Here is a 20,038-nt window from a genome sequence, read left to right as displayed (position 1 = left end):
CCCAGGACAGGGACACCTCCCACCAGACCAGGTTGCTCCAAGCCCTGCCCAACCTGCCCTTGAACATCTCCAGGGATGGGGCACACACAGCTTCTCTGGGCAACCCGTGCCAGGGGCTCACCACCCTCATAGTGAAAAATTTCTTCCTGATATCTAATCTAAATCTTCCCTCTTCCAGTTTGAAGCCATTACCCCTCATCATCTAATGGTTGGACTTGATGATCTTAAAGGTCACTTCCAACCTCAGCGATTCTATGATTCTGTCCTATCAGTACATGCCCTTGTAAAAAGTCCCTCTCCAGCTTTCTTGTAGGCCCCCTTGTTGTGGCTTGGGGCTCAAACCGGGGCACCCCTTCAGATACTGGAAGAGCCTATAAGGTCTCCCTGGAGCCTTCTCTTGTTCAGGCGGAACAGCCCCAACTCTCTCAGCCTCTCCTCATAGCAGAAGTGCTCCTCTCCTATGAAGAGGAGAGGTGACAGCAGCAAGAGGTGTTCCTCTCCTATAGGAGCAGCAAGTCTTGAGAAGGTGCCAAGGAGAGAAATCCTGGGGGAATCACATCATCTCTGTCTTCTTCTAGTAGAAGATGAGAGCAGTACTTCCTGTAGCATGGGGTCTCCTGATGTGGTTTGTGTGACTCATTTAGGTGACATGAGGCTTTTGGTACTGTGAGAGTGGCTGTTGTGATTTCGGTACTTTGACATAGGGAGACATCATAAGGTTTAGAGAGGAGTTGATATTTACAGACATATGGGTTGTTGGCTGCTTGTGTCTGGCAGGTAGAGATTAACAGGGCAATTTTGCCATGCTGCAATTACTGTAGCTTGGTATATTGTTGGTATATTATTGTAAAAAAGCTGATATATTGAGTTGGTGTTACAAATGCAAGAGTGTGTTTTTCAGCATGTCTCCTCTAATCAGTCAGGATTGATTACATTGGCAGGGCTTCAGAGACTTACCAGGTATTAACTAATCAACTGTTATCAAACCTATCTTGATACAGAAAATGGCTGCAAGAGAAAGAGTAGGTAGTAGCCTTGGGAAAAGTCCTCGCAAGAAGTTAGCTTTCTCCCTGGGACAGCAGCCAGCGTATAACCTCTATGCTCGCTTTTACCTGCCTCACTCCACCTCACCCCTTCCATATGATCTCATTCCATCTGCTTCAAACCCTCCTTTGTGATGCAAAGATAAGTATTCATTTCTTCGTCCTTTTTATTTTTCTTCCTCAAGTTTTCTCAGGACACAGAAAAATGTTGCCCATAGCTTTTTGTGCAGGTTGTTGGAGGGGTAATGTTTTTGTTAGACTGAGATCAGGCTCCAAAGAGCCAGTGGGACTCAATTTGAGGTTTTGTTGCTTTTTGTTCTGGCAGTTCTTGGTGAAAGTACACGTATTCTTCAGAGGTGGGCAAAAGTATAGGGAGACTCTTGAACCATCACGAGAAGCATAAATGTTTTATCTCTTGGCAGAAGCTGCCTTTATTCTTGCTCTTTACCTAGAGATGTGAAGTGACATGTTTTATTCTGTAAGTCTCTCACCGAGGAGCCTGTGATGCCAGGATTTAGGCCACTTCATATTTTTCTTTCACCTCTTTTTTTAACAGTCACAGACCCTGAGAGCTACTGAAATGCCAGTACTTCTGTCATGAGTGGGAAACCTGAGGTTTCTGTTCTAATGCTCTTCCACGTCATAACATATACAGGAAAGTATGAGGTGTTAGGAGATATGAGTTGGTCTCTGTTGTGAGACAGTTGTGCCTGGAAGAGGCCTCTGTTGTGCCAGATCTGTTTTTTGGTAGGTAAGGTCATGGGGAGAGTGTTCACCATAGCTGCAGCTGTGGAAATGCAGGTGTCTGATAGCCACACCAACCTCTGTGGTGTCACAGCTGGACCACTCCCAGCACTTGACCTGGCCAGAGCAGAAGTCCTTGTTGTATATTATGCTGTTGTTAAAGATCTTTGACTCTGTTGTTATATGGGATTGCCCAGCAATGGATGCCACTTTGTTGCTATAGAAAGAGGAATAATAATGAGGACTAATTTCTCCTGATTTTATCCAGACTTTCTTCTTTCCCCAGCCCAGCTTGTCCTTATGCCTTTGCTTCTTAATATTTCTTGAGTTTTTTCTATAATGGTGGGTGGAAATTAAGATGAAGGGTGGATGGCTGTGCTAAAAGAATGTTAATCAAAGTCGCCAATATTATTTTTTTTTGGTTTTTTACCCTCATGGTGTGGTAAAATAAAATACAATATTGATGTCTGGGTACAATAAAAGAAATCTAATACTTCTCTGTGCTAATTCCAACAGTGAGGATGGAGAAAGAAGCGGAGGAAGAAAGAATCCGGAAGCATAAAGCTGCAGCTGAGAAGATTTTCCAGGATGGAATTGCCAAAGCGAAGCTGGTGATGCGCAGGACCCCAGTTGGCACCGATCGTAATCATAACAGGTAGGAAAGGAAGCTCACTTGCCAGCTCTCTCCTCTGAGAGGAGCTTTATCAGATAGCAGCCCCCAAGAAGTGATTGATCAGAGGGTGCTGAGAGGACTCCCTATGTATTGAACTGTGGAGCAGAGTAGAAGTGAGTTGTTTGTGCATGTAGAGTGTAACGGCTGTCTCTGGTTTACATGGCCAGCTTTTTGAGGCCTTCTGTGGAGGTCAGGATCCAGTAGCCAGTGGAGCTTCAAGTGCTTGCATCAGTGCTCAAGAACCTAATTACCACCTTCGTCTTTTTTTCATGTTTGTTGCACAGGAATGCTCTTAGAATGGATTCTTATAAAAGCTTTCCATGTTTCTCAACTGTGCTAATATAAAGATATACATGCATCCAATTTTTATTGAGGCAAGCACACAGATGCTTCTCCACTCTATGCAAATAAAGGCAGATGTGTGTAAACAGCCAGAAGAGGAGATGGGTACCTGTTAACATGTGTTTCCTACAGATACTGGCTGTTTTCTGATGAGGTTCCTGGCTTGTTCATTGAGAAAGGCTGGGTACATGATGGTATAGACTACAGATTCCTCCTTCCCCATCAGAAAAGAGAAGACTTTAAGAAGGACTACAGCCCCGGAGGTATGATCAGCTTGCTTCTCTGTGGGTATTTCCTTTGTTGCTCTCTGACTGTTAGAATGGATTCGTGAATGTGAGAGAGAACTGTCTACTCTGAGTGTTTTCATGGGGATACTCTGATTTAAGCCACCTTTAAACTCTAGAAGCCTGCCCACAGGACAGTCTGCTCGTGATGATCTCCCTCCTGCTGCGGCAGGTCTCAAGACCGCCTGCAATGTACCACATAAAAACCATGGGATACAATCACCTCTCTCTTAAAAGCAGCGAGGTTGATGTCAATTGTGGACTAATCCCTCTGCTTTACTCTGACCCTGCTGAGTTGCAGTGTGCCAGACTTCGTGGACAAGGAGTCAGTTGTGTGCTGCAGAGAGTGAGGGTATCCATGCCAATGTGAACGCTCCACCGGCCGCAAGACTCCCTGATTAACCTGTGAAACAGCAGCAGGACAATCTTCTAGAAACCTATAGCTTTGCTTATTGATGCCATTTTGGCAAACAGTCCCCTTGCACATATCCTCTCAGCTCGCTGTTCACCGTGCACTGAACGTGCAGGTGAGGTGTGACATCTAGCTGAAGTTCTAGTGCTTCTTCTGTAATTTTGCCTGGCTGACTTGGAGCTGGGGTGGTGGAGCCTTGCAGGCAGAACTCGGACATGCACGAAAGTCAACCTGTGGGGAGGGAAACTTAACAATTCCATGTGGAAATAGTTCTTGGTACAGAAGAGCATGCTATAATCTCACTCCAGTTGCAGTTTTAGTCCTGATTGTTTCTTGCTTTTGAAGCATCATAGGCTGACATCAAGCCCATCCACAGCCATACTGCATGTGAGAGGCTATATTGAGTTAAATCAGAGAGCCCTCCCCTGGTGGCACTTTGTCTTAGACAATGGGCAGAGTACACAGCTGTAGAAGAATGAAACAGGGCAAACCTACAGTGAGATACTTCACCCAGCATGTAACTTTCCAGCCACCTGTGTCTTGGTGGCTTGTTGAGCTGGAAGTAGGATCGTTCAGTGGCCCTCGATGGCTGTATTTTCTTATGTGAACTTTTTCAAATACTGACCAGCCGTGTTCCTGTACAGCAGCTTGCTTCCAGCTGTATTAAGGTCCCAACTGCTATCTATGTATTTACCCAGCTAGCGTGCAAGATTTTGGCACGTTCCTTTTGAAACTTAACAAGCAAAGGCTTAAATAACCAAAGGTTTAAATTTATGTCAGACTGTTGTCTAAAATGCTCAGAAATGCAAATACATCCTATTTATAACTCATTCAGTTCTAAAAGTACTTTGTCAGTATATAGCCAAAAAGTAACACTAGTTTTATGTATTTGAAGTAGTAGGAATGCTTTTCTTAATTTAATGTATGTGCTTTATGATGCAGTAATCTTTTAAAAATCTGTTATATTTTTTTGTATTTCTATAAATGCACATACTGTGAGCTTTAGCAAACTAAAGATGGATTAGTTTTCCCTGTCAAATGTATTGCTGGCCTAGATGCTGAATGTGAACACTTAACTGGAGATAAGTTAGTTTTTGCAAAATAAAAATGCTCGCTGGCGAGGAAGATGAATGAGAATACACTTGAGCTTGTGCTTTTCTTTCACAGACAAGCGGAAGAGTGCAGCTGCCGATGGCAAAGTGAGCAAGCTTCCCCGATCCATGCCTACTGCAGACCTTCCTGCAGAGACCACGGTGCCCAAACAGGGACAGAACTTATGGTAACACACGCTTTTATAGCTGCGAAGTACTCAAAGCAGAGAGGTCGAGGAAACTAGATGGATTTCTTTTGATAGACCCTACTATATACCTATTAGTCTTTCAGTGCTTAACAGCTGAATTAGTTTAGCAGTTCTCCATCCCTCTGTTACTGATGTTATTAGTAGTGAATGGCTAACAGGGCAGCCAGTCCAGGAGCCAGTGGAACCATTATAATCAACCTAATCAATCAGACTTAAAGGCAGGATAAATTAAGCTGGTAAAATGCTACTTTGTACTGCTTTTTAAATATTTTATATTCAGAAGAATTGTTAATTTGAAAGAATTGCTGTGTGCTTTTTTCAGTATTGGTACTTTAAAATTAAAAATAAGAGGAGGAGGGGAACAATGACCTAGCTAAGTGTGTCTAGATTTTCTTCCATGGTTCATCTCAGCAGACTTGGAATTGTGGCACATGGGGTCCTTGAGCAAATGAAATTAAAGTCTTCATTGAGATCTTTGGAGACAGGCTTATATCCTGTGCGTTCTTGTACTATGTATGACGTGCAGATCCATCCCCCAGCTCTTTGTCGGTGTCTTCTTCCTAGGCTTCACAGCAGGCTGTGGTGGTGTCCTTTTGTTCTCCTGTAGCACCATATCATGGAATCATTTTTTGTTGCTAGTGATAATTACAGAGTAGCAAAAATATTCTTCCATGTTGATGGCCTGTTATCCCTTCAGTGCTTCCCAGTGCCAAGCAGTAGCCACCAGTGTGTCTTCTAAGTGAATCAAATCTAAATGCTCTACCTTTTGAGCATGTTTGATTGTGGCTTGCTCCAGTAATTTGCCCTACCAATGTCTTTTATCTTTAAAGAAAATCTCCTATGCCTACTGTTACCCTGCGTGGTAGTGAGGGATCGGCAATGTCCCCATGCCAGAAAATACTGGCTTTACCTACTAAACTGCCTGTGAAGGACTCTGCATATTTTTTTAATTTTTTTTTATAGATAACCCTGAGAAGTAACTGTCACAAAGTACTTGCTCCTGCAGCTCTCCTATTAGCAGTGGCTTTTCCCCAGAGTTTTCCACTGCTGACACACAAAATGGGGTTACTCAGTCTTTGATAAATAGCACCAGTTATGAGCTTAGCTCCAAAGCATAGTTCCACTGCTGCAAGTCAAGAACTACTTTTCTAAAGATGTTCCTGTTCCCCCACCAGGAACTCTCAAGAGACTGAAAATAGTTTATGTCTTGGTTCATCTAAACCATGCTGACTCTTTGTATTGCTCTACCCCTTCTCTTTCATTGCTAGCAGGTCACAGGAAATAGCGGAGTTTCCTCTGTCCAGTATTGCTGTGACAGATCTCCACCCTTTTCTCAGTCTTGTCCTTTGCACATCTTGTCACATGGCCAAAATTGAAGCAGTTGGGCTTTCCTGGGTCATGGGTGCTAAACAGGAGCTTGTAGAGGACAGTATGATCCACAGGGAAGTCTTCTCTGCTCTTTCAGACTGCCTCTTCTAATACTCTATCTTCATTTAGCAGAGATGGCAAGATGTGTTCCAGTAGAAGGAAAACAATAGCTTAAATTAATAGTGCATATTGCTACAAACTGAAGACAACATAGAGCCAAATCGGATGAGTTAAGTAACAGAATCTCTGCAACGTGTAATTTCAGGCGGAACTTGAAAAAGCATAGTATTTGATATTAGTCTTGATTTGCTCAATCAGGTTGGCAACTCTCAATGAGGTGCTGAGAGAGATCAGAGTGGTTACAAAGGTAGGAGTCTTTACAGAGTAACTAGTCATACAGCCCAGGAGAATCATAGAATCACAGAATGGTTTAGGTTGGGAGGGGACCTTAAAGATCATCTAGTTCCAACCTTCCTGCTATGGGCAGGGACACCTCCCACTAGCAGCAGCTCTTTGAACCAGGCCCTGTACACTCAGGACTAAATTATGTTCTGTTACTAAGAGCTGTTTTATATGAAGCAACCATAATATATGGTATTCTCCTTTTTTAAAAAAAGAGACCAACAGAAAGAATTACAAAGGTTGTTTAAAAGGGAAAAAAAAGCTTAAAGTGGCATCAAAAAGCCTAAAATGCTTTCAAAGAGATTGTCTTAAAGTTTCCATACTAGATGGTGAAAGCAAGTGCCACCTCTTACCTTTGAAAAAAAGGTTTGAGGAAACTTGGAAACAAAACAACAGCAACAAAGCATTCCCAGTATGGTTCATATCAGGATAAGGAAGCTATTAAAAGAAAGAAGGCCTACTTAAAAACTGGTTGAGTCTAAATGAAGGAAATAATAAAAAGGATGATAAACTGAAGTACAGATTAAGGGCAAAACAATTTTTTTCTTTTTTTTTTTTTCCTTGGGGAACAATCTTGCTTCACGAGATCTGTTGTTAGAGGGCCTGCCTTAGGATAAGAGGGAAGCTCTTCTCATGAGTGAATAATTGGCTAAGAAATATGAAACATATTACAGAAATGCTCTAATTCGCATGTTCAGCATCAGGGAGCTGGAGAGTAATGCTAGAGGAGAAGGGGAAAGTCTCTTAAAGAGGATTTTCTCTTGATTCAGAAAAAAGGGATCAGGAAATTAAACTAGCAAATGGCAGTTTTGAAATAGGAAAGTGCTACTTCAGATCCTATAGCTGACGTATGCAACTCACTGCTATCAGCTGCTGTGGATCTTCAAATTTGTGCCTGCTCAAAGCACTGGTTGGACAAATTGCTGAAAGAGGAGTTCATTGAGGAGTATTTAGCACAAAGATTCTTGTCCTGGCACACAAGGAAGACCTCAAACTAGCAGATGCTAAAACCTGTAAGGGCAGATGGAAGAAATGTCACTGCATGCCTGCTCTGCCCTTTTGCCACACAGAAATAAGATACTGAGCTGGGTGGGGTATTTTTTGGCCTTGGCTCTTACGCCCCAGCGTCTTTGATTTCTGTCCCTTTTGGTACCTGCTAGGAAAGACTGCTGACAATCACAGCACTTGCTGAGTTTTTACTGAATGTATTGTGCCTGTGTGCACAGTTCTGCCAAGCAGGTTGGCAGTGTTGGGATGTCAAGGTAGAGCAATGCAAATGGAAGATCTCAGCCAGATGTAGGCCTTCATGCCCTTGAAGTGAACAGGGCAGCTTTTCAAAGAAAACGTAACCACTTCTAACTTAGCATTCTTCTGTGCTGTCTGCATGACTTTCTTCTAACTGACAGGGCCACCTAAAGCCATTTCTGCAGATATGCAGTAAGCTTCCTCAGCTGAAAGACTTTTCTTTAAAGCTCTAGAACTGCAAAGAGCCTGTTGGCTAAGAACCTGTCTGACAGCTGTCACCATTTACAGGTAAGCTTCCACAAAAAGACAAGTGACAACCTGAGAGCTGTTATTTCAGGGGCTAGCCAGTAACTAGAACTTCCCTCTGAGGAAATACATGTTCCTATTGCTGCATTTTCCTCTGTGGCCATTGCCATTGATCTTGCCAGTCTGAAGGCCTCCCATGAGCATGAATGGTTTTGGAAGCGTCTCGTCCTTGGCTGAGTCTTGCACATTGTCCTTGCACACCCTGAGAAACCCTGAGACCACACTGAAGTCCTTGGATATCTACACCCCCTGTTGTTTGGATACAAGGACTTGTTCAGCTATAACTCATAATGTTAGCATGTGGTGTATAGGAAGTGTCATTTCTTTGTGTTCTGCTTTAACTCCTGCCATCTGTCTCTCTTTACTGGTATTACATCTAACATGGGATTGAGAGTAGCCTTGCAGTGCACATAGAGCATCTTTAGACTTACCCTTTTATACTCTAGAGTGATGAGACTTTGACATGAAAACCAAATTAATTCCTTGAATGGCTGTATTTCGCAGTCCTGCCCCTTTCCTCCTTGAGGATGGGAGCTGCTTGGGCATTGATAAAGGGAGAAATAGATTCCATACTTCTGCCAAGAGCTACGGAAACAGTATCTCATGGAAGTGTTTTCTGCTTTCAGTACTTTGTCCCCAAAATGAAGAGGGCCCAGTGTTCGGTCCTAAAAGTGCAGAGGCTGAGTGGTCATTCTCATTCAGAGTCATAACTGTTTGGCTATACTGTCTTCTCCAGACAGATGGACCAGTCCCATTTCTAACATTGTGTGCCACTTTCACTGATGTTGAAGCTTACTGAAAAATCTCCCCGTTTAAAGCTTCTGGGCCCAATGTCCCTGAAGAAGACTTTTGTCCATACTGTAGTGCTTCATGAGCTGTGTACACGTGGTCTTTCCTGCAAGAACCACAGGTTAATCACAGCCTTTGCGGTGTATTAGCATGCAGGAGACTTCTTGCTCATCCTGGTCAGAAAGCAGTTGAATTTTGGAAACAGTGGCATCTCTGCGGAGTAACTCCCATTGTTCTTCATCTATTAGGAATACACCATGATATGGCGGGTCCCCTCAGCAGACAATTTGAGTTAACCATGAGTGAGTGCTGACAGACTCCATTCTCACGCCTATATTCTACAGATGGAGTTCCCCTGTTTCCACCAACCCTCCAGAGCAGGTACTGATCCTGGGCTCCTCTAGATGTTGTCCTCTTGATTTCTTCATTCCCTAGTCTGCAGTCCAGGTTTTATAGCTTTATCTGTTCCTTGCAGCCTGTAGCCTGAGAACAGGTAGGAATATTCAGCCTGAGTGAATACTGAGAGCTCCTTTTGACTTGATGCTTGTGCCATTTGTTCCTTCTGTTTTGATTGCTGACCGGTCTGCTGGCCTGTGCTGCCAGGAATGTGAGAAGAGAATCTAGGCTGTTATTTAGGGATGTGGGAAGCCCTTTCCCCCTTTCAGATCAGTTTGAAGACCTCCATCTGGTCTTGACTGTCCCATCACTCTGGATCGTGTTATTAAGGTCTGTGTCAGGCCGCATGAAGGGCACCAATTGCCTTCCCCTCCCTCTTATCAAGACCCACCAGCTATTGCCTTCCTCCTTTAAAATGCCAGCTCTGTTTTATCGTATCCGTGCTCCCAGCCTCGTGCTGATGGAGCCCTCATTGGACGTGCAGGTGGTTCCTTCAGGTAGCAGAGAGTGCATGGAGCTACGTTGAGAACCAGGAGCTGTGGCTGCACAGAGCAGCAAGGTGTCACCAATCAAACTAACACAGGTATTTCTTTGAGATGTTAATATTTTGCATATATTATATTTTGAGTTCAAGCTGATGTAGAACAGCTCTCTCTCCCAGAAATCCCAGTTCTTACTCTCAGGGTGAATTGGGAAGACTCAAATACCTGTTGCAGATGTTCTCCCTTCCCTGCCTCATTTCCTTTTCCGCAGGAACAAAGTTGTGCCAGGGCTAAATCCTAACTTTCTTAAAAGGATGATACCTGTTTTCTCACGCTGGCCAGCAGCCTGCGTTGTCTTTCCCCAAACAACATAACACTGGAGAATGCAAGTGCCGTATTCTGTTTCCAGTGCCCTTTCATTTTTACAGTAAAGACAAAACTGTGCAGGGAATTCCCCCCTTAGGTTTGCAGCCGCAAGGTCAAGCTGAGAAAGCTGGGGTATGGCCTTCTCAGATATTTTTTCCAACTGGATCCTGTGGTATATCACCAGCAGTGACTGATGTTTCATCATGACCTAGGTAACCTTCTCAACATGCCTGAGCAATAGTCCTCTGCTGGATATCTGCAGGGCAACTGTTTTGAAACTTGGTTTATGCCATTCCCGTATTGTGACAGATTCTTTGTACTGAAATACAGCTTAGGACCAGTCCTAAGGTTTGGAAGCAGTTTGATACCAAATATTCTACAGAAATTTATCTTTATTTAGCAGAAGTACAGTAGACTTAGAAATGCTAGTCCATGCAGTGGTCTGTCTGTAGACCTTCAGTGACTGTAGGAATGCTAATTAGTCACTGTAAGTGGCATCTGTAAGAAAAAGACACAAGTTATATTGTTACGGGTTTGTGTGAAGGCCTCTTGGATCCCATGACCAGCCCTTAATCGTTACTACTTCTGAAGTGCCTGTGATAGGCTCTAGTGGGCGACAGATGTTTGGAGTTGCTCTGTCCTGTTTCTCGCGGGGAGAGTGTGCAGAGGATAGTGGTGGCCAAACAATTTGATCTCAGTGTGCAAAGTGAGGATGCTCTGCAGGGTCAGAGTACGCTGAAGCAGGTGACTGGCAGGAAACTACTTTTCTTCCATTTTTGAAGTATCAATCCTATGTTTTATTAGAGTAATTAATTTACTAACTGAATGCAAATTGTGAGGCCATTCCCCTAATATGAGCATACTAGACCTCTGAAATATTTTCTTTTCAGATATGATATTTAGTAAGTATTTCTGCCAGAAAATAAGCATTGTGAGTACTCTTATTCCAAGAGGAGCCAGAACAGCATCTTTTCTCTAGTTGTTGCTTGGCTCATCTGAGCTTGTGCCCAAGAAGAAAAATTAGATCTGGAGTCTCCTCTGTGGCTGGTAAGGATCACGTAGTGGTCCTTTGCAGTTGTTTCCTTATAAGGTTGATGTTGCTATTCCTTCACCTCCCTCTTCTTAGGAGCAGTCCTCTTCTAGAAGATAGTCTTATTTTCTGTAAATGAGCTCTGAAGCTCAGATGGAATCCCTGCCCCCATCAGGTGAGGAGCCTCCGTGGCATCCTAGAGTAGAGTTGGAAAGAAGGAAAAGAGCAGAACTTGAGGCTGTCTTAAGCTAGTTTAGATCTACAAGCCAGCATTAAAACTTGATTGTACTCTGGAATGGCAGAGAGAGTGCCTTGTGTAGAGAACTCTGCAAAAGGTTTCCCTTTTTAGATTCAGCTGACTGCTGATTTCCATTGCTGTCATGAAGGACTTTCTGAGCAGAAAGCTTTAAAGCTAACGAGTATCGTTTTCACACACTACATTTGAGCTTTTGAGTTATGCCGAGCTTCTTAGAAAGGAGGACTTCTGCACTTGCAGAGGGCATAGCATTCACAGTCACAGATCTCCATCATCAGCGACTGTGGTATAAGCTAGGATATATCCTTTGTTAATATAGGGACTTCTTGGGTTAATGAAAGAAGTCAAAGGTTCTGCCGAAAGAATGATTAAATTGCTGTGCTACGCAGTGCATAACATGTTAATCTTCTCTAGTGTATCTAAAATGACATTCAGATTACTTAAACTGACTGCAGCTTAGTGATTCTGATCCCTGGGGTAGATGACTAAATTCAAATGCCAATGTTTTAATAAACTTAATGGGGAAAAATCTATAAATCAGTTCTGTGTTTATTTTGTTTTTATTTCTCCTACCGTGGAACTGGCTACATTTGGGGACCTTGAAACAAGGCCAATCTGAGTCAGAATGCTTATGCCAGCATTACTGGAAGTGTTTCACCTTGCTCCACGGGTTTGGGCTATAGGTTACTTGTCATCCCTGCCTACTAACACGTGAGAACTATTTAGAAGAAGGAATTGTCTTGCCACAGAGATATGTTAGCTGATGTTGGTGCGTGTTATATCTTTCAGGTTTCTCTGTGACAATCAGAAGGATTTGGATGAGCTGCTGGGTTGCCTACACCCGCAAGGAGTACGAGAGAGCCAGCTAAAGGAGCGTTTGGAGAAAAAGTGAGCCTGCTGTCTTTTTTTTTTTTTTTTACTTTTTCCCCTCTCTGTACTTTCTCAAAGTCAAAGTGTAGCCTCGTCACAGCAAGCCTTTCCATTCCTGTGGAAGCATTCTGTGCTTTGCTTTGATCTTGCCTGTGCTGAAGAGATATTGAGGAGGAGAAATTGCTGTTTTTCTTGGGCAGTAACTGCAGGTTCTTGACAAGTAATGCTCTAAAATGTGAAGAGGTTCTGTCAGTCTTTAAATTGCTCATTGCCACTGGAAACAAAGGCAGTGCTGTTTCACTTACAGAGCCAGAACTACCATGTGCTTTCAAGCGTATTTTAAAGAACGTTCTGCACTGGTGGAGCATGTAGATCACGATGGATACCATTGTTGCCCTGGTGCCTGCACAGCTCACAGGGCAGTGCCCTGCATGTGTTCAAAGGTTGTTTTTGATTTTTCCAGGTATCAGGACATCACACATTCTATCCATTTGGCTCGGAAACAGAACTTGGGCCTCAAATCCTGTGATGGCAACCAGGAACTGCTGAACTACCTCCGAAGTGATCTTATTGAGGTTGCAACTCGGTTGCAAAAAGGAGGCCTGGGATACGTTGATGTGACACCAGAATATGAAGCAAGAGTGAGTGGACAGGCAAAGTAGTACTGAGCAAGACAAGTGCAAGCTGATACTTTCTGTGGAAGGTCTTGAGTCTTTTGTTCTCATCAGACAAGAGGATCAGGAAAATCAGTCTTCTCATATGTCCTCTCTTTCTAATCTATTATTTCAAGATTACATAGCTGCTGGCTTGAGATCCTTTTGGTGTAGGTGGGTCATAATGTTGGAGCTAAGTGTCCTGCACAGCTGTTAAATTGTCCCGTTTCCTTCATCTGGTGGCGGACTTCTTATGGAGCATTAGCAGAACTTCTTGTAGCTGATTTTTAGCTTCTGCATCAGAGCCAGCCTGTCTTGTTGAGTCAGAAGTTTTACATTTTGGAGGTGGTTTTTTTTTTTGTTTTTTCATAAATTCAGACCGTCTTAGAGTTGGGTAATGATTGTGTCCCAGTTCCAGGACCTAAAGGATGTTCTTCTGTTCGTGGGTATGTCAGCACAAGGAAGTTACTGTGCAGTGAACTAAAGTATGAATTTTTAGTGCTCTGGCTAGTTCAGCCTAACTCACATGAGCATTACTGGTGCACTGAGCGTCTTTAGGAGGGGATAAATCTGCCCGGTGTGGGTAGAGTACACACTCCTGAGACTAGTGTGTGCTCCTCCTACCAAAGGATGACATTGTCTGGCTTATGGTTTATTCTGCATCCTGAATCACAGCAGAGACTTTCCTGTGTAGATGAGACCATAAGTGTTAAGAGGAGGGGAAAAGTGAAGTCACTAAAGGAGTGGAAGAATTGGCTTATTGCTTGCTTGGTCATTGTGGATTTGGGTTTTGAGGGGGTTTTAGTGTTTGGGTTTTGTGTTGTTTTTTCTTTTTTCAAGGCATGATGCTTTTTTCTGAACATTGTTATGCATGATCATGATCTATGTGTAAAGTCTAGCAGAAGTGGCAGCAATATGCTGGTTCCATAACCAAGTATGGTAGATAACAATGCTGCATTAAGTGTCACGTGTATCCATTTGCAGGACAGGCCCACCTAAAACAGCAGAGAGAGTAACATCCAACTGTTATGTGATCATATGCTCTTCCTAACAGGTATACTCACTAGAGAGCTTGAAGGATTTTGGAGAGTGTGTGATTGCACTCCAAGCTGGTGTTGTTAAGAAGTTTCTGCAAGGTTTCATGGCCCCCAAGCAGAAGAGAAGGAAACATCAAGGAGAAGACTACATTGCCAAGGCTGAGGAGATAGATGAAGACAAGAAAATGGCAGAAGAAGCTAAGGTATTGTTCACTTCAGGGCTCTGTTTCAGTCTTGTAAGATACCTCTTTGAGCAGGGACAACATGTTTCATCACGTACTAAATCCTGAGCAGCTTCTCCCCATTCCAAGTTTAGAGTGCAATGGGTTTGTTGTTTATGGGGCCAGGTGTTGCCTGGTTATTTTGAAGAGTAAAGGTATTGGCCAAATGAAAATCATACTGTGGAGTCACGGTTAATTTTCTCTCTATGAACAGGAAATGGGTCAAGTCAAATATTTTACTTCCTTCGTCCAATTTCTCACACAAGTTGGGTACTTTAATAATAGCATATTAGGGAGCATTTTTAGATTACTTAAGAAGAGTTGTATACATCGGAGAGGACTGATGGTGGCTTATTTGATCCATGAAGAGGAGGAGAGACGTGGTGAGGTTTTGGTGACTGCAAGGGAGTTAGGTTCAGGTTAATAATATCGTGTGCATGGAGATACCCACAGAAGATGCCAAACTATTCAAAATCACAGCTTGTCTGGGCAAACAAGCTGTGTGTGCCTGCAGTGGTAAAGTGGTATTGTGAGGGTGAATACATAGCCTTCCAAATCCAAGTTCAGAAGGGATGGAGGAGAGCTGCGGAGGATCTGGTAGGGTCCTACAGGCAGTTGGGCTGTTCCAGTGTTGCATCCTAAGAGGAATACTAGTGCTCTGGGGTAGTTTCTGTGCACTGAGTTGAATGAGACGTTAGTGGACCATGACAAGACTTTCCCCACTGCCCCCTTCAAAGTGCTCTGCCCTGGTCGATCGCTGACTTTAGCAGAAGTAGCAAGATCAGAAGCATTTGATATTCCCAGCTTAAAAAAGAAACATTAGATGCATGACTGGTACTGGGGGGTGGGAGTGGCTTTGGTTTTATTTTTTGGGGTTTTTTGTCAGTGGATGTTGAACCCTTGTTTCAACATCAAGTCTTGGCTATGCTGTGGCATTGCCATGTTAGCAAGATACTTGGATAGGCACTGAAAATTTTCACATTCCAGTTGTGCTGAAGTATTTAAACTTTGCTAACTCTTTGAATCTTCCAGTCTTTAGTGCAGTGGGAATAGAAGGGTACCCTACCCTAAAAGCTATCTGCAGACTAGAGAGCTATAAAAATCAATTATGTCTGGGACTAATAGGACCTGGATCATCCCATTTCCTCTGTCTACAGCAACGCCATATCATGCCTTACTCTTATGTGTCTTACAGCTCTAACTATAAGAGTTATACCTGTAGGGCATACTTTAAGGGTAAGATCAGATTGACTACAATGTCTAAATGGATAGTAATTCAGCAGCGTGAGCTCTGCATTTGAACCCTGGTCACTTCTCTATTATTGCTAATGCTATATCAGATTTAAAACCCAAGGGTTTTTTTGCCTGAAAATTGAGTCATTTTGATCATGAATATTTGGTTAGTTTCTCCATTCTACCTTAGAGCACTGATGTGGTTATGAAGCATTTTTAGTTACAGCAAGGCTGGGCTTCTGTAGCCTGCTTCATCCTAGCAATTGCAGAATGTTCAGCTACAGCAGCCTGGTTAGACGAAATGCTCTTTGTGACTGGAACAACCTGATTTGTACTTTCGCCTCCATAGACCAGCTGGAACAGCAGGATTTATGAATATTGCCGGACTTGTAATCATAAGTTACTTTGAATTTTTTTCCGGTATCACACAGTTTGTTTAACGTGACTGCATACTTCACTGTACAGCTCAACCTTATAGGTGTACAGGCACAGATTTCAGTATTGCCAGTCTGAGTGTTGGGTCATGCAGGTCTCCCTCCGGAGCACTGGCTTTTGTGTTGTGCCGATGTCTCTGGAGCATTTATTTACTTATGCAGTGCCTTCTTTACTGGCGCGGAGTTTTTTAGACATTTGTGGTGGTACAAGCAATCTTCAACTTTTTTGTTGGGTTTGGGGTTTTTTTTTCTTGGGTTTTTTTTTTGTTTGTTTGTTTGGGGGTGTGCCTCAGTTTACTTGGAATGAGCTTATGAGCTTTCATTTTGCCAAAGCAGAAAACCTTTATAGATGACCTCGAAAGAGCAGCCCAGATCTCGATATAGTTATCCAAAAAAACCCCCAACCCTGACTGTTAGGCTTTTAAAGAAAAGTCTCCTGCATAGGCCAAGAATTATGAAGTCTTTTAGAGCCAGAACTGCACTGAGAGTACATAGCAGGTAAAATACAGCATAGCTGTACTGGAAAAACACACTTAATGGACTTACAGACTATACGAGCGAAATTGCAGTCCTGCGGTATGGTTATATTTCACTTTTCCTGTGAGAAACAAGTTATGGCTTAGCAGGCACCCGTTCGCTGACATAATTGTCTATAGGAAGGGATCCTGCTGGCTCAGCTACACAGCTAGAGATCACGCTGCCGAGTGGCAAAAGGTTGCAACGTAGACCTGGCTTATGACTGTTTCTGAAAATCGATCTTGTGCTTCTGTGTTGATGCAGATGTTCCCATTTCCAGTGGCAGCAGCACTCTGGACTATCCCGGAACAGGACAGGGAATATCTGACCTCTTTGCAGTATGACATTGCAGCACAACTGCCTGAGCGTGGTGGGGTCGGTTATCAACCCCCGCTACTTGCTCTCAGGGGTGTTTGCACGGGAAAAGGCTGGGGGTGTCAGTCTTCACCTCCAGGCAATACCTCAAAGAGCAACTTCACAACCAAGCAATTGCCATTTCAGCTGTTCAAAGGGATTTACTTCTGTGATCTTAGGATACCAGATGAGAGGTTTCTAGCTGGAGGTTTGTTCACCTTTACCAGTGCAGGCGTTTTCTGTCACTCTGAGGTTGAAATGTGACTGACGACGTCTCCTTTAGTGTTCTTGTGGGTTTTTTTGTTTTCCCTGTTAGATTTCTCCTCTCCAGTCAGGAGAGTGTTTAAGTAACTTCTTTCAATCTCTTGTTTTGCCTAGTTGGCAGTCCGAGCTCCCTTGATAATGGTACTGCTAAAATGCCATAGTCTCATGATGCTTGGGATGCGAGGCTAAAAATCTGTTAAATTCCACAGGCTTGGGGAGAAAAATCTAAGCAAAACTTGCCAACAGCTTTTGCAGATTTATCTTGGCCCAGCAGTTACCCAGTATGTTAACAGCAAAACGCGTGGAACAGTTACTTGGAAAATCAATTACACAGCATGTGAAGCACCTCAACAATGTTCTGCAAAGAAATAGCACAGCCCTGTGTAATCTGCCACAGTAGTCTGTACAGGTTTCTGTTTGTCTTGAATGTCTTGGGCTCCAGGTTCCACACTAGCAATGGCAGCAAGGATGTTGGCATTTTAGAACAGTTTGTGTGTTTTTCCAAGTATCTAATATATGCTGTGCTTCCTCAAATTCAGTGGGAGGAGAATGTGCAACTCTGCAAAAATCCTGGGTTTTGTTTGGCTCCCAAATTGCTGTCAGCTGCAGAGTTTAGATTTTTCCCATCTGACACTTCACTGTTTGTTTTTTCATTCTCCTGGGGTAGAAGAACATTAACTTGAGTCCTATTATGTCCCTGTCATGTCTAGGCCATCACCTCATTGTTGTAAAGCAGAGGATTAACATTGGAGTTGAACATGCGGTGTCTCTGGATTACATCTCTGTTCTGGTGCATTTCCGATTTACCGCAACACTGTTTCTAAACCTCCAGAGCTGAGTTTGAGATACCGCATGTGGCTTGCTATGTGCAGACTCTAGCCGTTGCCTTGGTGCGAGTCTCAGGTTTAATGCTTTCATCCTCACTTGCAGCTAATTCTGGGATTTCACATGCGCTGAGGTCATCTTGTCTCAGGAAGGCAGCTGGTTTCGTATTTGGGGCTCCAAATGCTTTGCCTTGTCAAATCAGATTGTCGCTGATGTCACGGTCCCCTTTGCCAGCCGAGCAGCTCGGAGGACCAGGAGGACCAAGCGTGTGGCGGGTCTCGCTGATGGTCGCGCTTGTCTGCAGTACCCGCTGGAGGGCAGCACAGGCTGCTCCCATCCGCCATGCTCGAGTGGTGTCGCCAGCTGTCTCCTAACTTCCATCCTGCATTTTACAGTTCTAGATTTCTGCCTTTTATTTTCTTAGCCTGATTATTTGGGTTAGACTTTCAGAGCAAGAATTTAGTGGAGTTCACATAGGTTGTTTCAGCCTGGCCGTGAAATGCAAAAGGGCTCTACTGTTATGAACAAACTATCTGATCCAGTGAGGCTGGTTATGGATAAACCACAAATAGGACTGCTGAGGCTGTATAGAAGGAAAGAAATACAGAGTTGAGCTTTGGTTATTAAGGGCCCCAGCTAAAGGATATAAAAACATCTTCAGACTGTAGCGAGCTGTGTCTGTGTGCTTCGTTGTAAGTTGTTAGGTCTGTCTGCAGGTTGCTTCAGCCATGGAGAAGTGGAAGACAGCAATCCGTGAGGCCCAGACCTTCTCCCGTATGCACGTGCTGCTCGGGATGCTGGATGCCTGTATCAAGTGGGATATGTCGGCAGAGAATGCCAGATGCAAAGTGTGTCGCAAGAAAGGTAGGCATTCCTTCCCCAAGTCTGCGTAACAGTCGGACGCTGTCACCTCTCCATGCCCTGCTTAGGCAACATGCCCTTGTAGTCTGTCACTCTGTCTTTGGCTGTATTTTGAGTTTTGAATGTCAGGATTTACAGTCAGAAGCACTGGTCTCACAGAAGCATTTGACCCTGAATCCAATAAACCATTCTTACGAAACCAGTACTCAGTCTTGCAGAACATTGCAGAGCTGCTATCCCCTGGATATTCAGGGTACTTGGACACAAGTCATCTACAAATCCTTCTGGGAACACTTGTGCCACTGTCAATTCCCTGGTTTCATTTTTGAATTGGAATGGTCTTCAGGTCTCTGAGCCTCATCAGTTAATCCTATTTTACAGAAGGAACGAGCAAGGAGAGGTTGGGAAGGTTACTATCCTTTGTAGCCACATGGGAGAGGGTAAGGTGGGGTGATGCTACTTCGACGCTAGTGTGGGCTTGATGAGCTGGAAGAACCAAAGTCTGCCTCTTGTGTGAGAGCAGAGAAATGAAGCTACATGCCTTTGGCTGCTGCTCTGCTAAGGCTGGGGAAGTAATTAAAAAGGTGACAAGGGATCACCTTATCTATATGCATTATAGGATGAAGGGCTTTAGAGTCTTGCAGGTGCAGGGGGAGGTAACAGGGGTGTCACCAGGGACGGAGTGCTGTATTTGTTCTGCCATAACCTCTCCTTTTGGATGGAAGCCTGGTGGAAAGAACTTGGTAGTACATTCTGCCTCGTCGTGTGCTTTTTGTCTCACTTTCTATTTGCTGAAACAGTAGTGGGAAAAGGAGGGCAGACAGACCTCTGGGGAAATGCTGGGCCACTTTTGTTTACCAAAAGGCTATGCCATCCACCTCTTCAAAGAAATAAGGGCTGAATTGGTGCAACGTCCTCCTTCACTGTGGAGCCTCAGGGATATTCCAAACCAATGCAAAAACTGTCCTATCTGCTGTTGAGAGAGGATTCTAGGCAGATGTAAGAGGGGGCTCACCCGAGACTAACAGATTATAGTTTCACAGAACTTAAGAACTGGGGTGCTAGAGAAAGAGACATGCTGGCAAGCTCTCTGCGCTTTCCTTTTTTTCCTCTTCAGTAAATGAAATAGCTGGCTCAGGACTGTCTCCCTGTTTCCCTGCGTCAGTGAGAACCACAGCTAGTTCTGCTGCATACTGATTTTCTTTGTAGGCTTGCTACCTTAAGTAGAAAGAAGATGCTGTGCAGGTTGACCAGACTGAGGCTAGAATAAAAATAGCTATGTTTATAGCTTCTTGCTAGGCTCTAGGGCATCTTTGCAGCAAATTTCTCTTT

The 20,038-nt window shown here is 43.7% G+C and overlaps 1 protein-coding gene across 1 annotated transcript in view; it reads left to right on the top strand.

The window, feature by feature from the left end:
* BAZ1B (bromodomain adjacent to zinc finger domain, 1B) overlaps nucleotides 1–20,038 on the top strand; it is a 72,108-nt gene that overhangs the window by 44,111 nt on the left and 7,959 nt on the right. Inside the window, exons 8-14 of the mRNA XM_009888889.1 lie at nucleotides 2,304–2,442; nucleotides 2,935–3,065; nucleotides 4,666–4,777; nucleotides 12,228–12,326; nucleotides 12,772–12,949; nucleotides 14,016–14,201; nucleotides 18,562–18,709. Coding sequence (XP_009887191.1) covers nucleotides 2,304–2,442; nucleotides 2,935–3,065; nucleotides 4,666–4,777; nucleotides 12,228–12,326; nucleotides 12,772–12,949; nucleotides 14,016–14,201; nucleotides 18,562–18,709 — 993 coding nt within the window. The remainder of the gene's footprint in view (nucleotides 1–2,303; nucleotides 2,443–2,934; nucleotides 3,066–4,665; nucleotides 4,778–12,227; nucleotides 12,327–12,771; nucleotides 12,950–14,015; nucleotides 14,202–18,561; nucleotides 18,710–20,038) is intronic.

Source organism: Charadrius vociferus, unplaced genomic scaffold (assembly GCF_000708025.1).
Source record: "Charadrius vociferus isolate BGI_N301 unplaced genomic scaffold, ASM70802v2 scaffold636, whole genome shotgun sequence".
Classification (NCBI taxonomy): Eukaryota; Metazoa; Chordata; class Aves; order Charadriiformes; family Charadriidae; genus Charadrius; species Charadrius vociferus.
Note: the sequence above shows the minus strand (reverse complement) of the source record. Positions and strands in the feature narration are given on the sequence as shown.